The sequence below is a fragment of the Delphinapterus leucas genome, chromosome 1, assembly GCF_059928025.1.
Source record: "Delphinapterus leucas isolate spDelLeu-1000000601 "Yukka" chromosome 1, BTC_Dleu_Yukka2, whole genome shotgun sequence".
NCBI lineage: Eukaryota > Metazoa > Chordata > Mammalia > Artiodactyla > Monodontidae > Delphinapterus > Delphinapterus leucas.
Window position 1 is genome coordinate 190,178,112 of NC_143129.1, and position 19,712 is coordinate 190,197,823.

Consider the following 19,712-nt stretch of genomic DNA (forward strand, 5'->3'; position numbering starts at 1 on the left):
CAGTGCCGGGGGCCTGGCAGGGTGGCTGGGGGCCTGGCAGGGTGGCCCGGGGCCCGCTGGCTGGGGACAGCCATGGGTGGGTCAGGGGATTGGGCTTTGGCATTTGTGTTTACTTAGAATGAAGCAGGTTCCTCCTGGGAAAAAGCACGTGTGCTCTGTTTTGCTGAAGTTGAGAATCTGCTTCCTTTCTGACCACAGGCTGTCACCGGGGCTGAGCTGTGCGTCCTGCGCGGTCGCGCTGCCGGCTTTCTCTCACCCCCATGGCTTCCTGCGGGCTCCCACTGGCTGCGCTAATGGAAGGAGGAGACCCCCCCAGCGGGCCCCTGGGTCCCACCCGCCGGACAGGCTCTGCACACGTGGGGCTTCCCGCACACGTGGTCCAGCTCTTTGGTTTGCCCTGGAGACAGGCTCACACATTCCCTTTCACAGCGGATCTGTGGCCGGTTCCTAGAGGCTGGCCGCCCGGGAAGGACACCCGGGTTCAGGGGCAGCGCTGGTGGGTGCCGTCTCAGACCTGGGGCCTGCGCCTCCTGGATCGCCGACGTCTCCCTGTTCTCGTCTCTGCTAATGACATCCTGCACGGTGTTTGGAAGGCGCCGTGTCCAGGCGCCACCACACGACAACCTGTGACCTCACTCCAGAGGCCGGCAGGGAAGCCGCGTGCAGCCCGGTGTTGGTGCATCTTTCACGTTCTTTGTTTTTTGATCAATTTATTTAAAATTGCTCTTTGATTTACTGCTTGTGTGTATTCAACCCGCTCTTGTGAAAAAGAGTCTTTCATTTTGTCTTTGTTCCTAAGTTTTGTGCTCTTGGGGTCTGTATACTACAAGTTCCTCTCCGCCCAGCACTGGGTAGCCCGTGGGCAGCTGGGTGTCCTGCGACCCACGGTGGACCCCGGTGGCGGGGTGGTGCTGTGCTGCTGGGCCCGGACCCCGATGGGTGCGGCTTTGCCAGGCCTCCCTCCGTCCACTGCTGGCCCGAGGGTGCGTCTGTGGAGGTTGGTGCCCCTTCCAGACGCTCCGCGTTTCCTGAGGTTCTTCGAAGGAGGAACGTTTGGGAAATAGAAATTACTTGACAAGTGTTTTTTCTTTTCTGTGTGTGAAATCTCAACTTTTAAAAACTTCAGTCAGCGGTGGGAGCAGATCTGTGCTGTACAGAGGCTCCCCCTGGCGCCTGTGGCAGCTTGCTGTCTGATGTGACCCCCGAATAAAAGATGACCTTGTCCTGTTGGGCCTGTGTCTCTCCCTCAGAAGGTTCTCCCAGGCCCAGGTTTGGGGTGTCACCTGGCAGGCGCAGCTCGGAGGTCTCAGCCTGAGAGGCTGTCGCGGCCCCACCCGGGCGGCGGGCAGACGGCCTGCTGAGGGCTGTGCCGGGGCTCCGAGGTCCCGTCCTCCCCTGCAGAGGCGGTGTGTCCATGGTCGGGTCGCGGGCAGCTGGCCTGAGCCTCCCCACGGGCAGTCGGTGGCTGTGGCTGGGAGGCGTGGATGCCTCGAGCAGGCTCCCTTTGGCCCAGCCTCACTGGGGGAGCTGGGACCCACAGGACCCACGGGCTGGTGCCGGAGCCTGGCACAAGTGCCATGTCCACGTGGCCCAGGCCAGCAGGACACAGGTGCCCAGCCTGGGAGAGGAGAGGTCTGTGTGGCAGCCCCCTGGCCGGCTGCTGGCCGCAGGTCACGTGGAGGGTCCCAGCGGGGATGGCGCAGCGCAGCCTTCTGTACCATGACCTCCTTGAGACCTGGGCTCAGCACCCGGACACTCGACCCCCACAGTGAGTCCAGGAGTCACTGGGGCCGGCCGCTGCCGTCCTGGGAGGTGAGCACCTCCACCTGAGCCAGGAGGGAGGGGCCAGGTGTCCTCGGGCAGATGCTCCTCACGTTGTCCCCCCCCAGCTTGTGTCTGGGGCGGCTCTGCCTGTAGCTGCCGACTGTGGACATGGCCTGGGGCCGGGGTCTCCTTCCCCGTTGTTCCTCCTGGAGTCTGCCCGTTGCGGGGGGGGGGTGTCTGGAGGGTCCCCTGTGCTGCCCTCCAGGGTAGTGAGCTGTGCCACCTTCCTCAAGGCTGGGCTGCAGGCAGCAGGTCCTTGACGGCCAGCCACAGCTCTGACGGCCCGTAGCCCCGGGCTGCACCAGCCGAGGGGTGGCTGGCCATGGGGGTCCTGCCTTAGGCATCGAGCCTCCACCCGGGCCTCCACTGGAGCCTGTGGGTGCCACCTGGCTACAGCCGTCTTGCTGCCTGCAGCCCAGAGGTGAGGAAGGGCCCCAGCTCCCCCTGGGGACCCGCCCACTGTCACTTGCTCTCCTCTGCTGGCTCGTCTGGCTGTGCACAGCTACTGGGGGAACAGTCCTGGGGACTGGAGAGCCCAAGGGGCCCGGCTGAATTGAGGGCAGCCCCTCAGTAAGGGTGTGCCCTGTGCCCCAAGAAGAGGAGGGGGCAGAAGGGCTTTGGGGCAGCTATGTGCCACAGCTTTCCTCCGAGGTCAACCAGTCTCCCCTGCTGGCCCCGCTCACCCCAGGTCACCAAGGCTGGGACAGGCTGGGAGCCCAGTGGGTCAGCTGTCCTGCTTCCAGACCCTGCTCTTCCCGGGAGTGGGGCCAGTGCCTGTGGCAGCACCAGGACCCTAGGGTGGGGGCCCTGCAGCGGAGCCAGAGGGGTCAGGATCCGGGAGAGGTGGTGAGGAGCGGGGTTGTACGAGGCGGCTGAGGGGCTGTGATGGAGTGCGTCCCGCCCGTGGCTTCGGGGCCCCGCCCTGAAGGGGCCGGGTGGAGGCAGCCTCGCCCCTTGGGCAGTAGCAGTGTGGGTTCCGCCCCCATCATCGCCCCGGGTCACCGGTGAGCCCTCCCCCTTGGAGTCCGCCAGCTCTGGGGAGGAGGGGAGGGTTTATTTGGCGGCAGCGCGGGGCGGCAAGGGCACTGCTCACGAGGGAACCTGGGGGGACAGGGGTGTGTCCTCCCGCTTCCCTTGCTAGCCCGGCTCATCCCGCGCAGACATGCAACAGTGGTGGCCGGGCAGCCCTCCGGGCTGTGCTCCCGCGCCGGGGCTCTGAGTGCCTTCAGGCACCTGGGCTCACATCACTGAGCCGCCGCAGCCGACCCGGCAGCCAACATGCGCTGGGTCTGGGCGGCCGCCGCGGCCCTCCTCTGGCCACAGCTCACGCTCCATGGGGGCGTGAGGGCCCGGCGGGAGCCCAAGAGGCCACGGAAGCCCGGCCAGCACCCCGCAGCCCCCAACGCCACCACGTCCAGCAGCGAGGGGCTACTGGGCTTCCCCAAGGTATGCAGGGTCTGGGCTTACGTGGGCGCCTTCCTCCCACCTGCAGGCTCTGCCCGCTGGACTCTCCAGGCCTCCCCTCCCCGTCGGGGAGCAGTGTGGATCGGGCCGGCCTCGAGGACCCTCTCTGGGCCTGGGGAGGGGTGGGGACGTGGAGGGGCTTCCCAGTGGGCTACATTGAACCCTTTGAAGCCCCAGGGACCATCATGCCCTGAGCAACCTGCTGCCATTCGGTGTGACTGCAAATGGGGGAGGTGCTTTGGGCAGCCAGTTCAGAGCCCCTGCTGCAACCCGGGGTGCCCCAACTCCCGCCGCCGGTGAGGCCAAGGCTAGCCTCTGCCTGACGCGCTGCTGGGCAGCCAGCACCCCTTACGGCCTCTGGCATGGGACGTGCTCCAGGCCTGGGAGGCCCCCGGCCCTCTGAGAGGAGCTTCTTGTACCTGCCTCAGCCCTAGGGTTCCACCCTCTTGGGCTGGGGCTCCCTGAAGGGATCTTAGAGCTGACCCCAGCAGCGCAGGCCTGGTGGCCGCTGGAGTGAAGCGGCAGTTGCTGGGCCAGGCCCCCTGCCAGCCCTCGAGCCTTTGATCCTGGCCTCCCGCCTCCCGAGGGCGTCTCCTTGGCGGCCACCCCGGCTGCTCTCGGCCCACACGGCCCCATTGGAGCCGGAGGCGCCGTTTTCCAGCTGGGTAGGCTGAGGAGAGAGTCCTCCTCGGGCCCTGCTGCCAGGGGAGTGGGCTGCCAGCAGGTTCTGGGGCAGAGGCATGCAAACTCTTGAGCCAGGCTCCTGGGGGAGGTGTCCTTGGGGACAGTTCCTGCCCGGCCTGCCCCTCCAGAGCCAGGGCAGGGCAGTCTGGGGGCAGATAGGGGGGTGTCCCTGGCCACGTCACCCCTGCCACAAGACGGCCCTCCCCAGGCGTCAGGAGCCCTGCTCTTCCTGCTGGGGCTGGGCTCCTCCCCCACCTGCCCACCCCGGGTCCTCCAACATGGCTCGGGTCTGAGGCGGCCAGAGGAACAGGCGGACAACAGAAGTGAGGACCCGGAACGTTCGGAAGTTCCTGGCTCCTCTCCCTTCCCTGGCGGGCCCCTCCCAGCTCCCCAGGGTAAAGGCCTGCCCTGGGAGCCTGGGCCTTCGTCGTGTTTGGCGCTGGAGGCTGACCGCTGGACCGGACCTTGGCCAGGACCCCTCTTCGTGCCTGCCTGGACGGCTCTCCAGGAGTAGCCAGGGCTCCACTGGCCTCGTGGCAGTGGCTCTCTCCTGCCAGACCAGAGTCTGCTGCGCTCCTGGCCACTTCAGGGACCTCTGTGTGAGGCTGGCACACAGACCTGGACGCAGAGAGGGACCGAGCTCCCGGCACATGCCCCTCCCCTGGCACGCTGTCTCGTTCTCTGATGTTGGGGCTGGGCGTGCCCCTGCCTCTCCTGCTGCCCTGCTGCAGAAACTGGGCGTAGGAGGGGGGCTTGCAGGGTCCGATCCTGGGCTGCCAGCTGGCACACCCGATGCCCAGCACAGAGCGGGACCTTGCCCACTGCCCCCAGCCTCACACGGCTCTGGAGAACTCACTCCTGCCCACCACTGCCTTTCTCAGCCGGGGCTGGGCCCCTGTCAGGACGTGTGGGGCCCGGCCCCATGTGCACACGGGTGTGCCTGTCTGCTTGGGAACGGTTGCTGCAACACAGCAGCAGACCCGAGGCTCCTGGACGTCAGGCCCTGGCCTGAGTCCTGGGGGTGGCCTGTGGTGCCCCGTTGCCATCTTCCTTGTGTCTGCCCAGGGCCCCGCAGTTCCCTGTTCTCCCCTGGGGGCAGTGGGGCAGGGCCCAGCGGGGCCTGGTGGTCAGCACTCTAGCCCTGTCCTCTGACCCTTCAGCTGCCTGAGGCCTCAGGGCCTGAGTTCACAGATGCCCACATGACATGGCTGAACTTCGTCCGGCGCCCCGATGACGGGGCCTCAAAGAAACGGTGCCGAGGCCAGGACAAGAAGTCGGTGAGCCCCGGGGTCTAAGCCCAGGATGGGGATGGCTGTGGGTCCCACCACTATCCTCATTTTCTCCTGCTCCCCCACAGCGAGGCTCCCCTGGCCCCCCAGGACCCCCCGGTGCGGAAGTGGCCCAGGAGGCTGTGCTCCGGGAGTTTCAGGGGATGCTGAAGGGTAGGCACCCCCCGCCCACTCTTCTCCCGAGGCTCAGGAGGTCACCCTGGGGGTACCCCAAGCTGAGCCGAGCCGCCCCTCCACCCTGTCCCCACAGAGGCTACCGAGCGTCGGTCCTCAGCGCCGCTGGGCCCCCCGCTGCCCGAGGGGACGGGGAGGTGGCTGGTGTCCGAGGCCTTCCACTGTCGGCTGAAGGGCCCGGTGCTGGTGGACAAGAGGACGCTGGTGGAGCTGCAGGGCTTCCAGGCCGTGAGTGGGCGTGGGGGGCAGCCCGGGGGCTTCCACTGTGGGTGCTCAGGCCCCAGCAGGGCCGGGCGACCCCGGGCCCACGCACGCCCCGCCGAGGCTCGCGGTGGGGTCCGGGGTGGTCAGGGGCAGGCACACCCTCCCCTCTGGAGGTCCTTGGGGCCCTGATCTGTGCCCAGAGGCCTGGGTGGGTGCAGATGCACGGGTCAGCCCTCTGCCTTGCCCACCTGGGGCCTCTTTGGGTTGGGGGCTGTTGGTCTCAGGCGCCTCCGCCAGGCTGGGTGTGGAAGGTGAGGGTTCAGACTCTGTAGCCCGCACCCCCCTGCTGTCCTTTCAGCCCGCTGCCCAGGGTGCCTTCCTGCGGGGGTCTGGCCTGAGCCTGGCCTCCGGTCGGTTCACAGCCCCGGTCACTGCCATCTTCCAATTCTTTGCTAGCCTGCACGTGGGTGAGCGGGGCCGGGCCAGGGTGCATGTGGGGCGTGGGGGCTGGCCTTCCGGGTGTGCCCCAGGCCCAGGTCCTATTGCAGAGGCATCTCCTGCTCGCACCCCGACTCCCCTGGGGGCTGGACGGGTCCTCACGCCCACCCTCCCCAACCCGCAGTGTGCCCTGAAGCCCCCCAGCCCCTGCCCCCCCTGCTCCGTCCTCCCTGAAGGTGCTGCAGACCTGGCCTGTCTCCGCAGACCCCAGGGAGCTGCAGGGCAGGGCCCGGCTGCGGGCCCGGGACACAGTGCGTGTGCTGGTCTGCATCGAGTCCCTGTGCCATCGCCACACGTGAGTGGGCCCTCCTGGGGGTCGTGGGGGCGTCCTGAGGGGCACGGGGACCATCTTGCCCACAGAGGGGGGCTCCCCTGAACACAGAGAACTGCAGTGAGCACCGGGGCAGGAGCACGCGAGTCTCTGGGCGCCAGCGGGGGGGGTGCCTCACGGGGGGGGCCCACCCCACGCCACGCCACGCCACGCCACGCCACCCCACGGCCACTGTGCCCTCACCCCTGCGGCCCTGCATCCAGGTCCCTGGAGGCCATCTCCGGCCTGGAGAGCGGCGGCAGGGTCTTCACGGTGCACGTGCAGGGGCTGCTGCAGCTGCAGGTGAGGCCGGGGGGCGGGGGGGCAGTGCGGGGGCGGGGGACAGTCCTGGGCCTCCAAGCTGCCCGGGCCGGGTGTCGCCTGGCCGGCAGCCGGGCCCTGTGGGTGGTAACGTCCACTGTGGGTGTCTGCAGGCGGGACAGTACACCTCCGTCTTTGTGGACAATGGCTCCGGCGCAGCCCTCACCGTCCAGAGCAGCTCCAGCTTCTCCGGCCTGCTTCTGGGCACGTGAGGGGCCGACGGGCTGCGGGGGAGCTGCCGCAACCCTCACCCTGCTGCCCTCCGGTAAACCTGGGGTCACAGCAATAAAGAGCCCCCAGCCCTTCCTGTCGCCTGGTCGCTGCGGCGTTGTAGGGGTGGGGGAGGGCGGGGGCAGAAGCAGCCGTGGAGTGGCCTCAGGACACCCATGGGTGCGGGCGCGGGCTTGGCCCTGGAGGTGGAGCTTCCGGCCGAGCACCCTGGCAGCCGGGGTGCGCCCCCCACGGCCCCTGTGCCTGCCAGGGGCCACGTTTACCTTGATGACAAGGACAGGTGTCTGTTCAGGCCGCCGCTTGGCCCTGCCCATGGCCTGGGACCGCCCCAGCCTCAGAGGGTAGCAGCCCGTGGACACTCACAGGGCCTGGGAGACCTCGAGGCTGGTGAGTGGCACAGTGCGTGTCGGGGAGCAGAGGGCGAGGCGGGGCCCCCCGTGGGGCTGGTGGGGAGCAGACAGGTGTGCTGGCCGCCAGCCTCACACCCTCCAGACGCGGACGGTGTCCCCGCGGCCCGGGTGTCCTCAGCGTCCCTCATTCCCCCAGGGACCTTACTTCTCACCACCTTCTCCTTGGCGGCTGCCCCCTGCCCCCGGCAACAGGGTCAGAGTGGCCTGGACAGGCGGCTGAGGCCCTGCCTGTGGGTCCTGTGGATTCGGCCCCTGCCCGCACCACTCAAGCTCAGACGAAAGAATGTAAATTGGTTGTGGATGTCCGGGTCTCTGCAGAGCTGCCGAGATACCATCGCTGGTTGGCACCTGGGCCCTGGGTGGGCGGCCGCACCTGGCCCCTCCGCCCATGACTGGGGCTTGGGGGTGGGGGATCAGCTCCGCCGCAGGGGGGCCCGGAGACCCGTCTCCAAGGCTGAGCAGGGAAGGGCAGGGGCTCGGGTGTCCGTCTGCCAGCTCGGGTTGGCGTGGGGAGTGGAGTCCGCCAGACCCTCCCTGCAGCCCGCTGGGTAATGAGGCAGGAAAGCTCTGGTGCCGGGAGGGCACCAGTGCGTGCAGCGGCGGGCGTGGCCACTGACCCGTCCCCACCTCTCTCCCCGCTCCCCCTGGGTGGCATCAGGGGCCCCGGGTCTGGGGGCGGTTCTCGGCTTCATGGCGCCGCCGGCCTGGTCTGAGAGGGATGTTCCCACCGCCTGCAAGGGGGAGGCGTGAGTGGCGCACTGGGGTCTCTGTTGGGAGGTCGGGGGAGGCTGCGGGCCGCCCCCCACACCCCTGGCACCGAGGTCCTGTGTGGGCCGAGGAGCCCAGGCCTCCTGACACTGCTGTATGGAGCCCAGCTTGGCCGCAGGCACCAGTCTGTGTTCCCACCCATGTACAGGACTCACTGAGGCGGTGACTGGTGGGACCAGACCACCCGCCCCCCCGCCCCCGGGGCTCTCCTGACTGTCCTTCAACACCGGCCGGTCCCCCCACCCCGCCCGGCCCGGGAGGGGGCAGGTCTCACCTCACCCAGACCTGCCAGGGGCTGTGATGACAGAGGTCGGGGCCAGGCCCTGCTGGGGCGACAGACGGGAGACAGGAGATGAGGAGAAGAGAGATGGAGAGGACGGACAAGCCGGCCGCCCAGGGCTTCTGCAGGCAGGTGGCCAGGGCCGGAGGGCCCGCGCCCGGCGCCCGACTCCACACTTCCCGTCTGTCTCTTCTTCCTCCCGGTTTCTGCCCCTAATGGGAGGTCATTAACCACTTAGCTCTAATTCCCTTGGAATGTGCCGTGTCCAGCTGGGCCCTGGCGCTGGGAGAGCCGGAGCAAAGACATGGGGGGCTGGGGTGGGCGGCAGTGGCTGCTATAGGCGGGTCCAGGGGCACGAGCTGGGGTGGCCCTCAAAGACGCAGGCTGTGCTCTCAGTGCGGACAAGTGGCCAGTGCAGGGTGAGGCCCCCAAAGGCCCCGCCCTGGACCCAGCAGCATCATTTTCTCTCAGCCCCGTCATCTCCTGAAGCTGGACCCAAACTGGGGTGTTTGCTAAGCTCCCTGGGCCCTGGGCCCTTACAGTCACACCCACCCAGTCTGAGCAGGGGCTCCTGGGGTGGGTTGTAGCAGCTCTTGCCCCTCGGGCTCACCGGGGGTTCCGGGTTGGGGGCCTGGGGACGGGGCTCTTTTCCCTGTCCTGGACTCTGGGTTTGGAGCTGGGCTTTGGGGTGGCCAGCACAGCGCTGGGCGGCCTCAGCTTGAGCCCTGACTCCGAGCCCTGCTCTGAAGCAGCGGCAGGTGCTAGGCTGACCCCGCTGGCCCTTCTAGGCTCAGTTCCCAGAACCTCTGGCTGACCCTTCTGCCTGCAGCCGGGCCTGGGGACTTGCTGTGCTGGGGGCTCCCGTGAGGGAGGACACTTCCTCCTGGGAGCACTCCAGCCCTGGCTTCCCAAGCCCTGGTCCCCGGCCACAGCCGGGCTGCTGCTGACTGCCCCTCCTGGCCCCGAGGCTGAGGCAGCCCTGGGGTGCTGGGGGCAGGTGTGTCCAAGTTGGGCCAGAGCCAGGTCAGCACCCTCGGCCTGCTGTCCAGTTTCACTGCAGACAAGAATGTGGGTCTCTGGCTCAGGGCAGTTCGAAGTTCTCTCAGGTCCGGGCGCAGCTGTCAGCCCCCCTCCCTTCCCCCCACTCCGCCCCGCAGGAGCTGGCAGGGGCAGGGGTGGCCCCTGGTCCCCTCTGTGGGCTGCGGATGGGACAGGGTAGGGCTGAGGCCAGCAGGACAGGCTGCCCACCTGGCCTGGGCTGGGGCTCCGGGGAGGGGGAGGCCCTCAGGGTGTGGCCAGGACACGCCGGCCCCCTGCAGCCCTTTGCGGCCGCCTGTGGCCGGTGCCCAGCTCGGTGTGACTTCGTCCCCTCAGGCTAGGCCTGGGCTGGGCGTAGGGATCTGCTCCAAGGGCCCCTTGGGCTGCCTCTCCCCACCGGGGCCCCTGTCCTTAGCCAGCCCAGACCCTCTGAATCCTGTGACCTGGGCCAAGGACCCAAAACGGCCCGAGGGTGTGTGGGTGTGGGGAGTGCAGGGGGCCCGTTGGGACCTGGGTGGACGTGTCTTCTGTGCGGCTGTGCACCTCTCCCTGGGTCTGCACGTACCTGGGCCCGCCGTGCTGACCCCGCGTGTCCCAGTGGTGGCTGCGGTGGTGACTCTGGGAGCTCCGCCCTGACCTGTGGTCCAAGTGGAGCCTCCCATGGTCCCTGGTGTCTGGATGACACGTGTGGGGGTCTCTGAGTGTCCTCTCTCTCCGCCCTGCGGCCTGCCTGGGCTTTCTTGGCAGAGCTGAATCACCAGGACCCTCGGGAGTGAATACAGAGCAGGTGTCCAGGCCTCGGTGGCTGGAGACCCTGGCTGGCCAGTCCCTGAGCTCAGGAACGGCCACGGTCAGGATCCTTGGCACTGGGGAGACCCGCTGGCATTGGTCCAGCTGGGGAGGCTTTCGTGCTGGACAGTCGGGCTGGTGGCCGCACAGCCATGGATGCCGGGTGGGGAAGGACCACTGCCCAGGGCCTAGAGCTGGGTGGACACAGGCTGGGGAGCCCGCCTGGGTATTGGCAACTCCCACACCTGTGCCTGTGTGTGCCGCCATTAGCGTGCCTGCCCCTCGGTGCGTCTGCCGGAGTGTCTTGTGGTGCATGCGGGCAGACCCGGCGGGGGCGGGGGCCGGGGCCGTGGGGACCAAGAGCCTTTGTTCGGGAGGATTTGGGTGCAGCCCTGCTGTGGGGCAGTGACTCATGGGCTCCTCTGGTGCGATGACATTGGTGTTGCAACAGCTGGCGTCACACGCACACCTGGGGCAGTGGGGCAGTAGCCAGGCCAGGAGAGATGGCCACCTGTGCCCGCAGCCCCTCCAGGCGGCTGGTGGGACCCGGGCGTGTGAGAACGGGACTGAACAGGAAGGGGCATCACGGGCAGAGCTCCGCCTCTGAAGCGAAGTGTCTCCAGAAGCAACCCCTGCTGCTGCCCCGCCGCCCTGCCGCCCGCACCAGGCCCCACAGCGGGATCGGCCTGGCCTTCACTGTGGAGGCTGCCCGCTCTCGCCTCTGGGGCCAGAGGTGCAGGCTGGGGTCCGTCTGGGAACACAGTCAGAGGGCTGGACACGGTGACCCAGCACTGCTGGCCGGGCTCAAGCCTGGCTCTGGCCATCCGCCCGGCACTCTGCGTGGGACGGGGTGGCTGGCTGTAGCCGGGGGTGCCGGGCCCCCTCGGGGGCTGGGCCGCCGAGACCCTCAGATGCCAAAGGAGGGAGGGGCCGGGGCTGGGGTTTTTCCTTCTCGGGTCACTGGGCCGGGTCAGGCCCTGTGTTAGTGGGAAGTGGGAGCTGGACGAGGGCCCTCCCTGGGCGCCTGTCCCGCCGGCAGGGCCATGGAGGTTCGGTGTTCAGAGGACAGAGTCAACCTCTTTCCGGTCCCCATGGCCACCCTGGCTCCTGGCTCCTCCCCAGCCCTGGGCGTCACCCAGCACCATGGCCAGCTGAGCCCTGCCCGGTGGACCCTGCTGGCCGGCCAGCAGGCATGACCCGGGGCCAGCGGCAATGGGGTACCAGCTGTGAGTCCAGGGCATCGTATGGTGGGAGGGTCCTTGATGTCCTGCCAAGTGGCCAGGTCAGAGACGGCCCCCTGCTAACACCCTTGTCCCCACTGCCCAGGCCTCCTAAGGTCCAGGGTCCAGCTGCCCACCTGGCCACCAGAGCCCCCTTCCCAGGGCGGGGGGTGTGCTCTCGGGTAGCTGCCATCTCTAGGCTCCAGTGGAAACCCCTCTGTAGAGACCCGTGACCCTACCACTTCCTAGGTTCCCCCCAGGCCCCCACTTCCATCTCCTGGGCAGACCTCATCAGTCGGGTGGCATTGGCTGGACCCGGGGTGCCTGCTGGTGCTTGGGCCAGGGGCCGTACCTCTGCCCGGTCTTCTGAGCTGGCCGACTGAGGCTGACATCCAGAGTGGGGTCAGGCCCTGCCCTAGCGTCACAGGAACTGCTCACCTTTCCTGATGTCACTCATTCCTCGCGTCCTGTTCTGGGGCTCCAGGAGCCGGGAGGGGTATCAGTGGAGACTCGGCCGTTGGCCACTGGCCTCCCCTGTGACTCCCACCAGACCCGGGCCCTGGGCAGAGCCGGTGCTGCAGCCACGGTCTGTGGGATGTCCACAAGGTCACACTGAGGGTCTTGCTGGTCACTGTGGCCCGAGCAGAGGACTGAGGCTGGCCGTCTTCCACTCCCCTCCTGCTCTCCTCTCATCACCCATCCAGGGCCCCACGGCAAGGGAGGCTCAGGGTCCTTGGGGAGGAAGGGTGGGGTGGGTTCCTGGGACCCCTAGCCGAGGAGGGACCCTGGGGACGCGTGGGGCGGCTGGTTGCTGTTTGCTCTGGGGGATCCCTGAAGCGGTCAGCGCCGTTGGAGGGGTCGCCTGGCCGCAGTGTGGCCGTGGTGGGCAGTGCTGTCTCTGTGTGAGGCCGTGAGGTCTGAAGGGGGGCGTGCTGGGGAGGGGTGGGGAGCCAGTAGCACCATCCACAGATGGGGTGGGGTTGGAGGGGGGGCGGAACCGAGGGGTGGGGCCTGGGGGGCGCCCGCAGAGGCCAGGTGACAGGTGAGAGGTCTTCTTCCAGCTCCCAAGGCTGTGGGGACGGTGACGGCAGGGGAGACCCAGGGCTGGGGGCCTGGACAGGTGGGCGGGGCAGCCTTTCACCACCTCCCTGGACTCATGGTGGGAGAGAGATGTCGGCTCAGCCCAGAGCGTGTTTATAAGAAGGAAGAGGATCCCGCGCCCTTCATCAAGCCCCTGGAACCAGAGCGCAAGCACCAAGGAACGACTGGATGTGACCTTGACCTTGGGGTTCTCAAGTTGCTCTGGAGGCCGCGGGGGCCGGGCAGCGTCCACGGCAGCTGCTGTGGGCTCCGTGGGGCCCTGGATGGCAAGGTCAGTGGTCTCACGATGTGGACAGGGTGCCTGGGGCAGGGGCCCGAGAAGAGGGCTGGCCGTCCCCGTGAGACCCTGCGGACACAGGGCTGAGACCCAGTCCACAGGGCCACGGGGGGCCCGATGGGTGGAGGGAACGTGGGGCCAGGCAGGTGAAGCACAGGCTGCGGGGATCCTGGCACGGCCACTGCGGGCCTGCCCCCAGGTGGCAGGGTCTGTGCTGAGCCCTGGGACGTGGCGGAGGCTGGGCTCGGCCAGTGGCTGAGGGCTCTGGCATGCCCCGGCAGGCGCCCGCCAAGCGCCCAGAGTTGGGAGGACCGGGCAGGTGGCGTCGGAGCTGTGCTTGTCCACAGGGAAACGGGGTCTCCCACAGTCTGGGGCCTGCGGCTGAAATCCAGGGCTCAGCAGACTCTGCGACTCTGGGTGGAACCCCTGCCGGTCTCTGGGCCTCGGGCCGGCCACCGGGGCGCTTCTGGCCTGGCAGCTGCATCGCTCCGGACTCTGCCCGTCGGCACAGGGCCTCCTCCTTCCTGGGTCTCTGCTTCCTCTTCCTACGAGAACACAGTCATACTACAGTAGGGCTGCACCTGCTGTGCTCACCTTAGTTACACCTGCAAAGACCCTACTTCCCAATCAGGGCACACTTGCAGGTCCTGGGGGCTGGGACCTGACACGCCTTCTGGGGGACACAGCACAGCCCGTAGCCGGCCCCTGAGAACCTTGACCACAGCTAAATATGGGCCCCACCCAGGCAGGTGGGTGGACAGAGAAGGTCCGAGGGGATGGGGCCACGTCCTAGGAGGACCCACACGCAGCAGCACTTCGTATCCTGAGGCAGCCGCCCAGGCCCATCCAGAGGACACGGGGCTGGCTGAGCCTGAGCCATGGCTTCCGGGCACCCAGCAGCGCCAGCTCTGCCTCCCGGGAGGCATCTTCCGAGCAGTTGGGCCCAGCAGGTGGCAGGCAAGGGGCTCCTGTTTCCCGGGTCGGTCTCACTCCTGGGGCAGCACAGACCCCGGGACAGCCAGGTACACAGGTGAAGGCCGGGGGAAGCGTGAGGCCAGGGGGAGTTGTCGGTGGGTGATCTGGACGGGCCTCCCCGAGGACAAGGAAGGGATGTTGCCGTGAGCAAGGGCTGGTGGAAGCTCAGGGAAGGAGTGAGCCTGGCGTGGAGGGCAGAGGACACTGCAGCCAGGGGCCCCGGAGAGCAGCCTGAGTGAGGGGAGGTGACGGGGGCAGCGGCTGCAGGGCCACGCACAGCCCACGACGCGACGCTCTGGCTGCGGGGCAGCGGCTGCAGGTCCCCCGGTGCCCTGCTGGCTTCTCTCTCCCTCTCTCATCTATTTAGTTTACTTTTTGGCTGTGCCGCACGTTTTGTGGGGTCTTACTTCCCTGACCGGGGGTGGAACCCGTGCCCCTGCAGTGGCAGCACGGAGTCCTAAATGCTGGGCTGCCCGGGAAGCCCTGTTGCTGGCTCCTCCTGCCCCAACTGCCAGGCTGGGCGTCTCTGGGCTTCCCTGCGGGCCCCCAGCAGCCCCACTGCTCAGTGGCTGGTTTGCAGGTGGTGAAGTGGGGCCAGCATCTTGGGGGCTCCTGCATTGCCCCCTCCCCATGTCTCCCTCCCAGACCCAGCAAGGGGCTTTCGGCATAGACCCCCCGGGGTTACGGCACTTCAAACACCAGGAGTCTTTGAATCTGAATGTTTCTATTCTTTTTTTTTTTTGGTACGCGGGCCATGTGGGATCCTCCCGGACCAGGGCACGAACCCATGTCTCCTGCATCGGCAGGCGGACCCTCAACCACTGCGCCACTAGGGAAGCCCTGAATGTTTCTATTTTTATCATGTGCACATGAGGCTGGGGGACATTCCCAAGGCCAGAACTTACTGGCTAAACCTGGTATATACAGCAACACTGGGGGGTGGGCAGGGAAGGGAGGACGCCACCACCCCCTGGCATGAGTCAGGGGCTGGCTGAGCACATAGGGACAAGGGGACAGCTGGGCCACTATCTCTTCCCAGCTCCAAATTGCACACCAGCCTGCACTGTAGGGTCTGGAGGCCGGGAAGCCCCAGCACCAAGGGCAGGTGCACCTCTGGGCTCACTTGAGGGGAGCCTCAGCCCCTTTCTGTCCTAGGGTCTCTTCTGGTAGCCATGTGTCCTGGGTGAACCCCTGGCCTGCACTGCGTCACTGGTCCTGCTAACTCAGCCACACCAGGTGGACCCAGGATTTGGAGGTCTGGAGAGGGCCCACCTGTGGCCGTGTGGCGACCCCAGCAGTGCGGTGCCACAGACCACCCCCCCATGCCTGGGCCTTCCTGGCAGGCACCGTGTCCCCTAGGTTCTTGGGTCCCGCGTTTCTCTATTTTATTAATTAGTGATATCGTATCGTATTTTTAAATTAAACTTTGAGTTTTGGGTCCTCATGGCCTGTTCACCACTTGAGGTATCCTGTACCCTAAATTCCCCCAGAAAAGCCAGTTTGGTGGTCTGACTTCCCATCTCCTAAGGACCTGTTGCCTCCTGAACCCGGGACAGCCTGGGCTCGGCCCCTGGTCCACAGGGCATCCATGCCCAGATGGCGTGGACTTCATGGCAAGTGCCTCGGCGGGTGGGAGGTGCAGACCAGGAGGGCTGCCTGGGAGGGGGTGCCGTGGCCGGTCCACATGCAGGGGATGGTGCCAGCAGGCAGGGAGGGTGAAGGCTTGGCCCCCGCCTGGCCAGGAGAACCTGCCGAAGCGGACAGGGCAGGAGCAGAGAGGCAGAGGCTGGAGGAGGGCAGACTCCTCCAGGCCGGTGGCAGGCTGGGCTCCGTGATGCCCACGTGTGGCCCGTGCACGGGCTCCAGGACCACAGATGGGGTGGCTGTGGGTCCCTCTAGGAAGGGATCCTGGCCTTCAGCTCCAACATGCTGTCTGACATCTCCTCAACCACAGTGTGGACAGGCACTGTCAGCCCAGGGTGTGTGTGATGTTTTGAAATTTAATGTTTTAGGTTGAACAGCATGAAATTTCCACTTTTGTAGGTCAAAACTGGTTGCATATTGGCACTTTCACATGGTTCAACTAAACGCTAAAGCTCACAAGTGCCCCACCCCCAAGACAGGTGCCTGGAATTTTTAAGATTTTTTACCAGGGGGTCTTGGACGTCAGTGCCCGGGGGGGATCTGAGGGTCCAGCAGCTCTGCCCTGGCCATGTGAGCCTCCGCAGGTCTTCCCATCACTCTAGGCACCTTATCCTGTTCTGAGAAATGGACATGTGTGCCCACCAATTCCTCCGATAATCCCGGGGTTCAGACGAGACATCCCAGGACCATCATCCCAGACAGTCAGCAGGAACTGGGTCCTGCCGTGGTCAGCATCCCTCAGCACTCACCCAGTGGAGGGCAGGGCCCCATCCAGCTCACCCTGGTGTCCCCAAACCTTCAGCCACGCAGTCAGTCCTGGCGCAAGGCTCACCACACCTCATAATCAGAGCCAGGTCAGAGGTTGGGGCCTCTGCTGTCCAGCCTCTGCCTTCTCAAGGCAGGAGAATTGTGGTCAGGTCACCAACCATAAGACTGCCCCCTTCTTTCTGGACTGAGACCCAGACTTTTTATTTATTTACTTATGGCCGCCTTGGGTCTTCGTTGCTGCGCACGGGCTTTTTCCTAGTTGCAGCGAGTGGGGGCTACTCTTCGTTGTGGTGCGCGTGCTTCTCATTGCGGTGGCTTCTCTTGCTGCACAGCACGGGCTCTAGGTACGCGGGCTTCAGTAGCTGTGGCACATCGTCTCAGTAGCTATGGCTCGCAGGCCCTAGAGCGCAGGCTCAGTAGTTGTGGCGCACGGGCTTAGCTGCTCCGCGGCATGTGAGATCTTCCCGGACCAGGGCTCGAACCCATGTCCTCTGCATTGGCAGGCGGATTCTAAACCACTGCGCCACCAGGGAAGCCTTTGAAAGTTCTTGATATTCTTCTACCTTTAGACAAAAATAACCAAACCTGTCACTATGGACTGACTGTGCCCCCCAAATCAGACAGAGGCCCCAATGCCCTGGTGCAGTGGCGTCTGGATCAGGGTCAGGGGGCCCATGAGGGGATTAATGCCCTGCTAAGAAGGGACAGCAGAGAGCTCGCCCTGGCTCCCCCACCACAGCACGGCAGGAAGGTGGCCCTCTGCACACCAGACGAGGGCCTTGACAGAACCCGACCACGCCGGCACCCCGATCACAGGCCCCCAGCCTCCAGAAGCCACAAGAGAGAGCCGTCTGATGTGTAAGCCACCTGGGCCAAGATACCGCTCCTAAAATGCACAGCCCGAGAGGGCTCGGGAATGGCAGTAAACAGGTGAGTCAGAGACTTGTGCCCTCCTGTTCCTAGTGCCCCAGAGCCTGGGCTGCAGGCAGGTGGCAGCACAGCCCGGACCCAGACAGAAAATGCGAGTTCTCACACCCCAGCCTGAGGAGGGCTCCCCGTTTCCCGGGAGCCACTTTATTTGACTTTGCAAGGACCACAGTGCTCACTTTTCACATTTAACGGGGAAAAGAGGAAGCCCCAACCTTCTGGGGACGTGCAAGGGTGCCACGAACTCCTGCTGTCCCCAAGGGGACATGCCACAGCAAGGCTGTCTCAAGACAGATTTTGGGAAACCTCGTCAATGCTTCCAGAAACACTTGCCCTGGGCGACCGAGAGGAAGCCTTAAAGAAAAGTGTTTTTAGAGAGAGACAGTGGGGTCGCCTTCCGTGTAAACAGAGGAGAGGCGGATGAGCTCTTCCATGTCTCAACTCTTACGCAGCAAAGCGTCTACAACTCAAGTTGGAAAAGCTGATTAACCACGAATTCCAAGTTCTCGTGGAAAAATCCTCTCTTAAATACCAAAATACATGAGACCCCCCCAACTCTCAACTCAAACGCTTATCTTCGCAAATTCACAACATTTATAAATAAATAGCAGGCAAGCTCTGAATTACACGTACGAGTTCACTCCAGACAAACACACAGACCAAAATACCACAAAAGCTGACTCACATAAAACGAAGTTAAACCCTAGACGTACATGTGACAAGGGTTACCAGCAGGAAACGCAAGAGGTGACCTAACGGCATAAAGCAACAGTAACTTCTATAAAAGCTGTTGGGTTGCATCACATGGCGAGTCTCCAAGTGCCAGGGCCCAGTTAACAGCGGTCACAGCCCTCAGCAGGTGCAGGTGGATGGTCAGTACAGTGGAGGCAGGACACGACATTGTCCCCAGCCCTGAGGGGTGGGGAATTTTTCTTTGGGGTCATGTCCTGAAAGGCCTGTCAGCTCCATCCTCTGGCTGCTTGGTGCCGGCCTGGGAGAGGACAGTGTGTGCTCAGGCCCCGCGGGGCTGCCTGCGGACTCGCCCACGTCCAGGCAAAACGCTGAAATCCAGGGACAGGACATTTCTGTCTGACAGGATGCTGGCCGCAGACGCAGAACAAGATGCCCTCGGGTAGGCTGTATGGGCGCTTAGCGGAGCCGGGGCTTAGGAGGTGTCCACTGCTGCCTGGCATCTGGCCCATGGTCACCAGGTAAACTGGGTCCTCTTGAGGGCCGGCCTCATGCTAACGACCAGCCAGAAGCTGTCAGCTTCACCAGTGGAAGGCCGGCGGGCGGCCGCCAGTGACTCGGTCCAGCCTCCACACACCACCACGAGCGGCAGAATGGCTGCGCAGGGTCGGGAGCCGGGCGTCCCAGCCCTGCTCAGGGCGGTCAGGGGATGCCCTCCTTCCGCTGGCAGCACTGCGAGGGTGGCGCCGACCAGTCGTAGACGTAGGACAGGCGCAGCTGCACCTCCCGCTTGCACAGGCGGCCCTCGCGTGCCAGCGTCCGGTGCTTCTCTAGCATGTCCTCCAGGCTCTGCTTGTGCGTCACCAGGTACTGGTTGTTGCAGCCGCGGGACTTGTACTCGGTGTCGAAGCGCGGGTCGTGCTCGCGCTGCACGTCCACCGGCGCCAGCCAAGCGCCCAACGACACGTCCTCGCTGTGCCAGGCGCGCAGGTACTCGCGGCTGAGGCGCAGGTAGCGCACGAGGTCGGCCGAGAGCACGTACCCGCCGCCCAGCGCGTAGGGCAGGTAGTAGTCGCAGAGCTGCCAGGCGGCCTCGCGCCAGCGGCCCCCGGGCCGGACGCGGCCGCGGCCAGAGAAGAAGCCCCAGTAGAGGCGGCGGCGGCGCGCGGGGTCGCGGGCGCGCAGCTCGGCCAGCAGCGCGTCCAGACGCGCGAACGAGTCGTCGTCTGCCTTGAGCACGAACTCGAAGGCCACGTGCTCGTCCAGCCAGGCCAGCATGGCCAACACCTTGGCCGTGAGGTTCTCGTACGCGTCACGCAGCGCGGGCAGCAGCAGCAGGTCTCCGTGCCGTGCCTGTTCGCGTTCCAAGGCGCGCCGCTCGTCGGCGCCCAACCCGCCGGTGCCCACGGCGAAGCGCGCCCACACGTCCCCGGGGCCGCCGCGCCGCGCCGCCAGCCATGTGCTGCGGACCACGCTGCGCCGCTCGGCCGCCCGCGGCGCGCTAGCCACCAGTACGGCCAGAAAAGCGGCGGCGCGCGCGGGGCCGAAGGGCGCGGGCGCGGCGGGGTCGACGGGCGCCCTACAGCGCGCCAGGTAGAGCAGCGCAGCGCCGCCCAGCGCCAGGGCGCTCAGGCCCAGCGCCGTTCGGTGCCGCCACGCGCGCCGCAGCAGCTTCATGGCGCGGGGAGCGCCGCGGACCGCGCCGTCGGGCTACGTGAACCCGCGTACGCTCCTCATTGGCCGCCCGGGAGGGCGGAGAGGCCGATTCCGCCCGGGGGAAAGATGGCGGCGCCGGCATCAGCGCGGGGAGGTCGCACCGCCCTGCG

At 66.2% G+C, this 19,712-nt stretch overlaps 2 protein-coding genes across 2 annotated transcripts; one reads left to right on the forward strand and one right to left on the reverse strand.

The window, feature by feature from the left end:
* Positions 1–80: 80 nt before the first annotated feature.
* On the forward strand, positions 81–7,078 carry C1QTNF12 (C1q and TNF related 12). Its single transcript, XM_089902255.1, has 8 exons — positions 81–3,270; positions 5,133–5,245; positions 5,299–5,414; positions 5,512–5,663; positions 5,998–6,106; positions 6,342–6,432; positions 6,672–6,750; positions 6,882–7,078. Exons 1-8 carry the CDS (start codon positions 3,103–3,105, stop codon positions 6,978–6,980), a joined length of 927 nt encoding a protein of 308 aa, XP_089758381.1. The 5' UTR covers positions 81–3,102; the 3' UTR covers positions 6,981–7,078.
* A 10,006-nt stretch (positions 7,079–17,084) lies between these two features.
* On the reverse strand, positions 17,085–19,641 carry B3GALT6 (beta-1,3-galactosyltransferase 6). Its single transcript, XM_022598694.2, has one exon. The coding sequence runs from the start codon at positions 19,561–19,563 to the stop codon at positions 18,589–18,591; it is 975 nt and encodes a 324-aa protein (XP_022454402.2). The 5' UTR covers positions 19,564–19,641; the 3' UTR covers positions 17,085–18,588.
* Between the last annotated feature and the right edge of the window lie 71 nt (positions 19,642–19,712).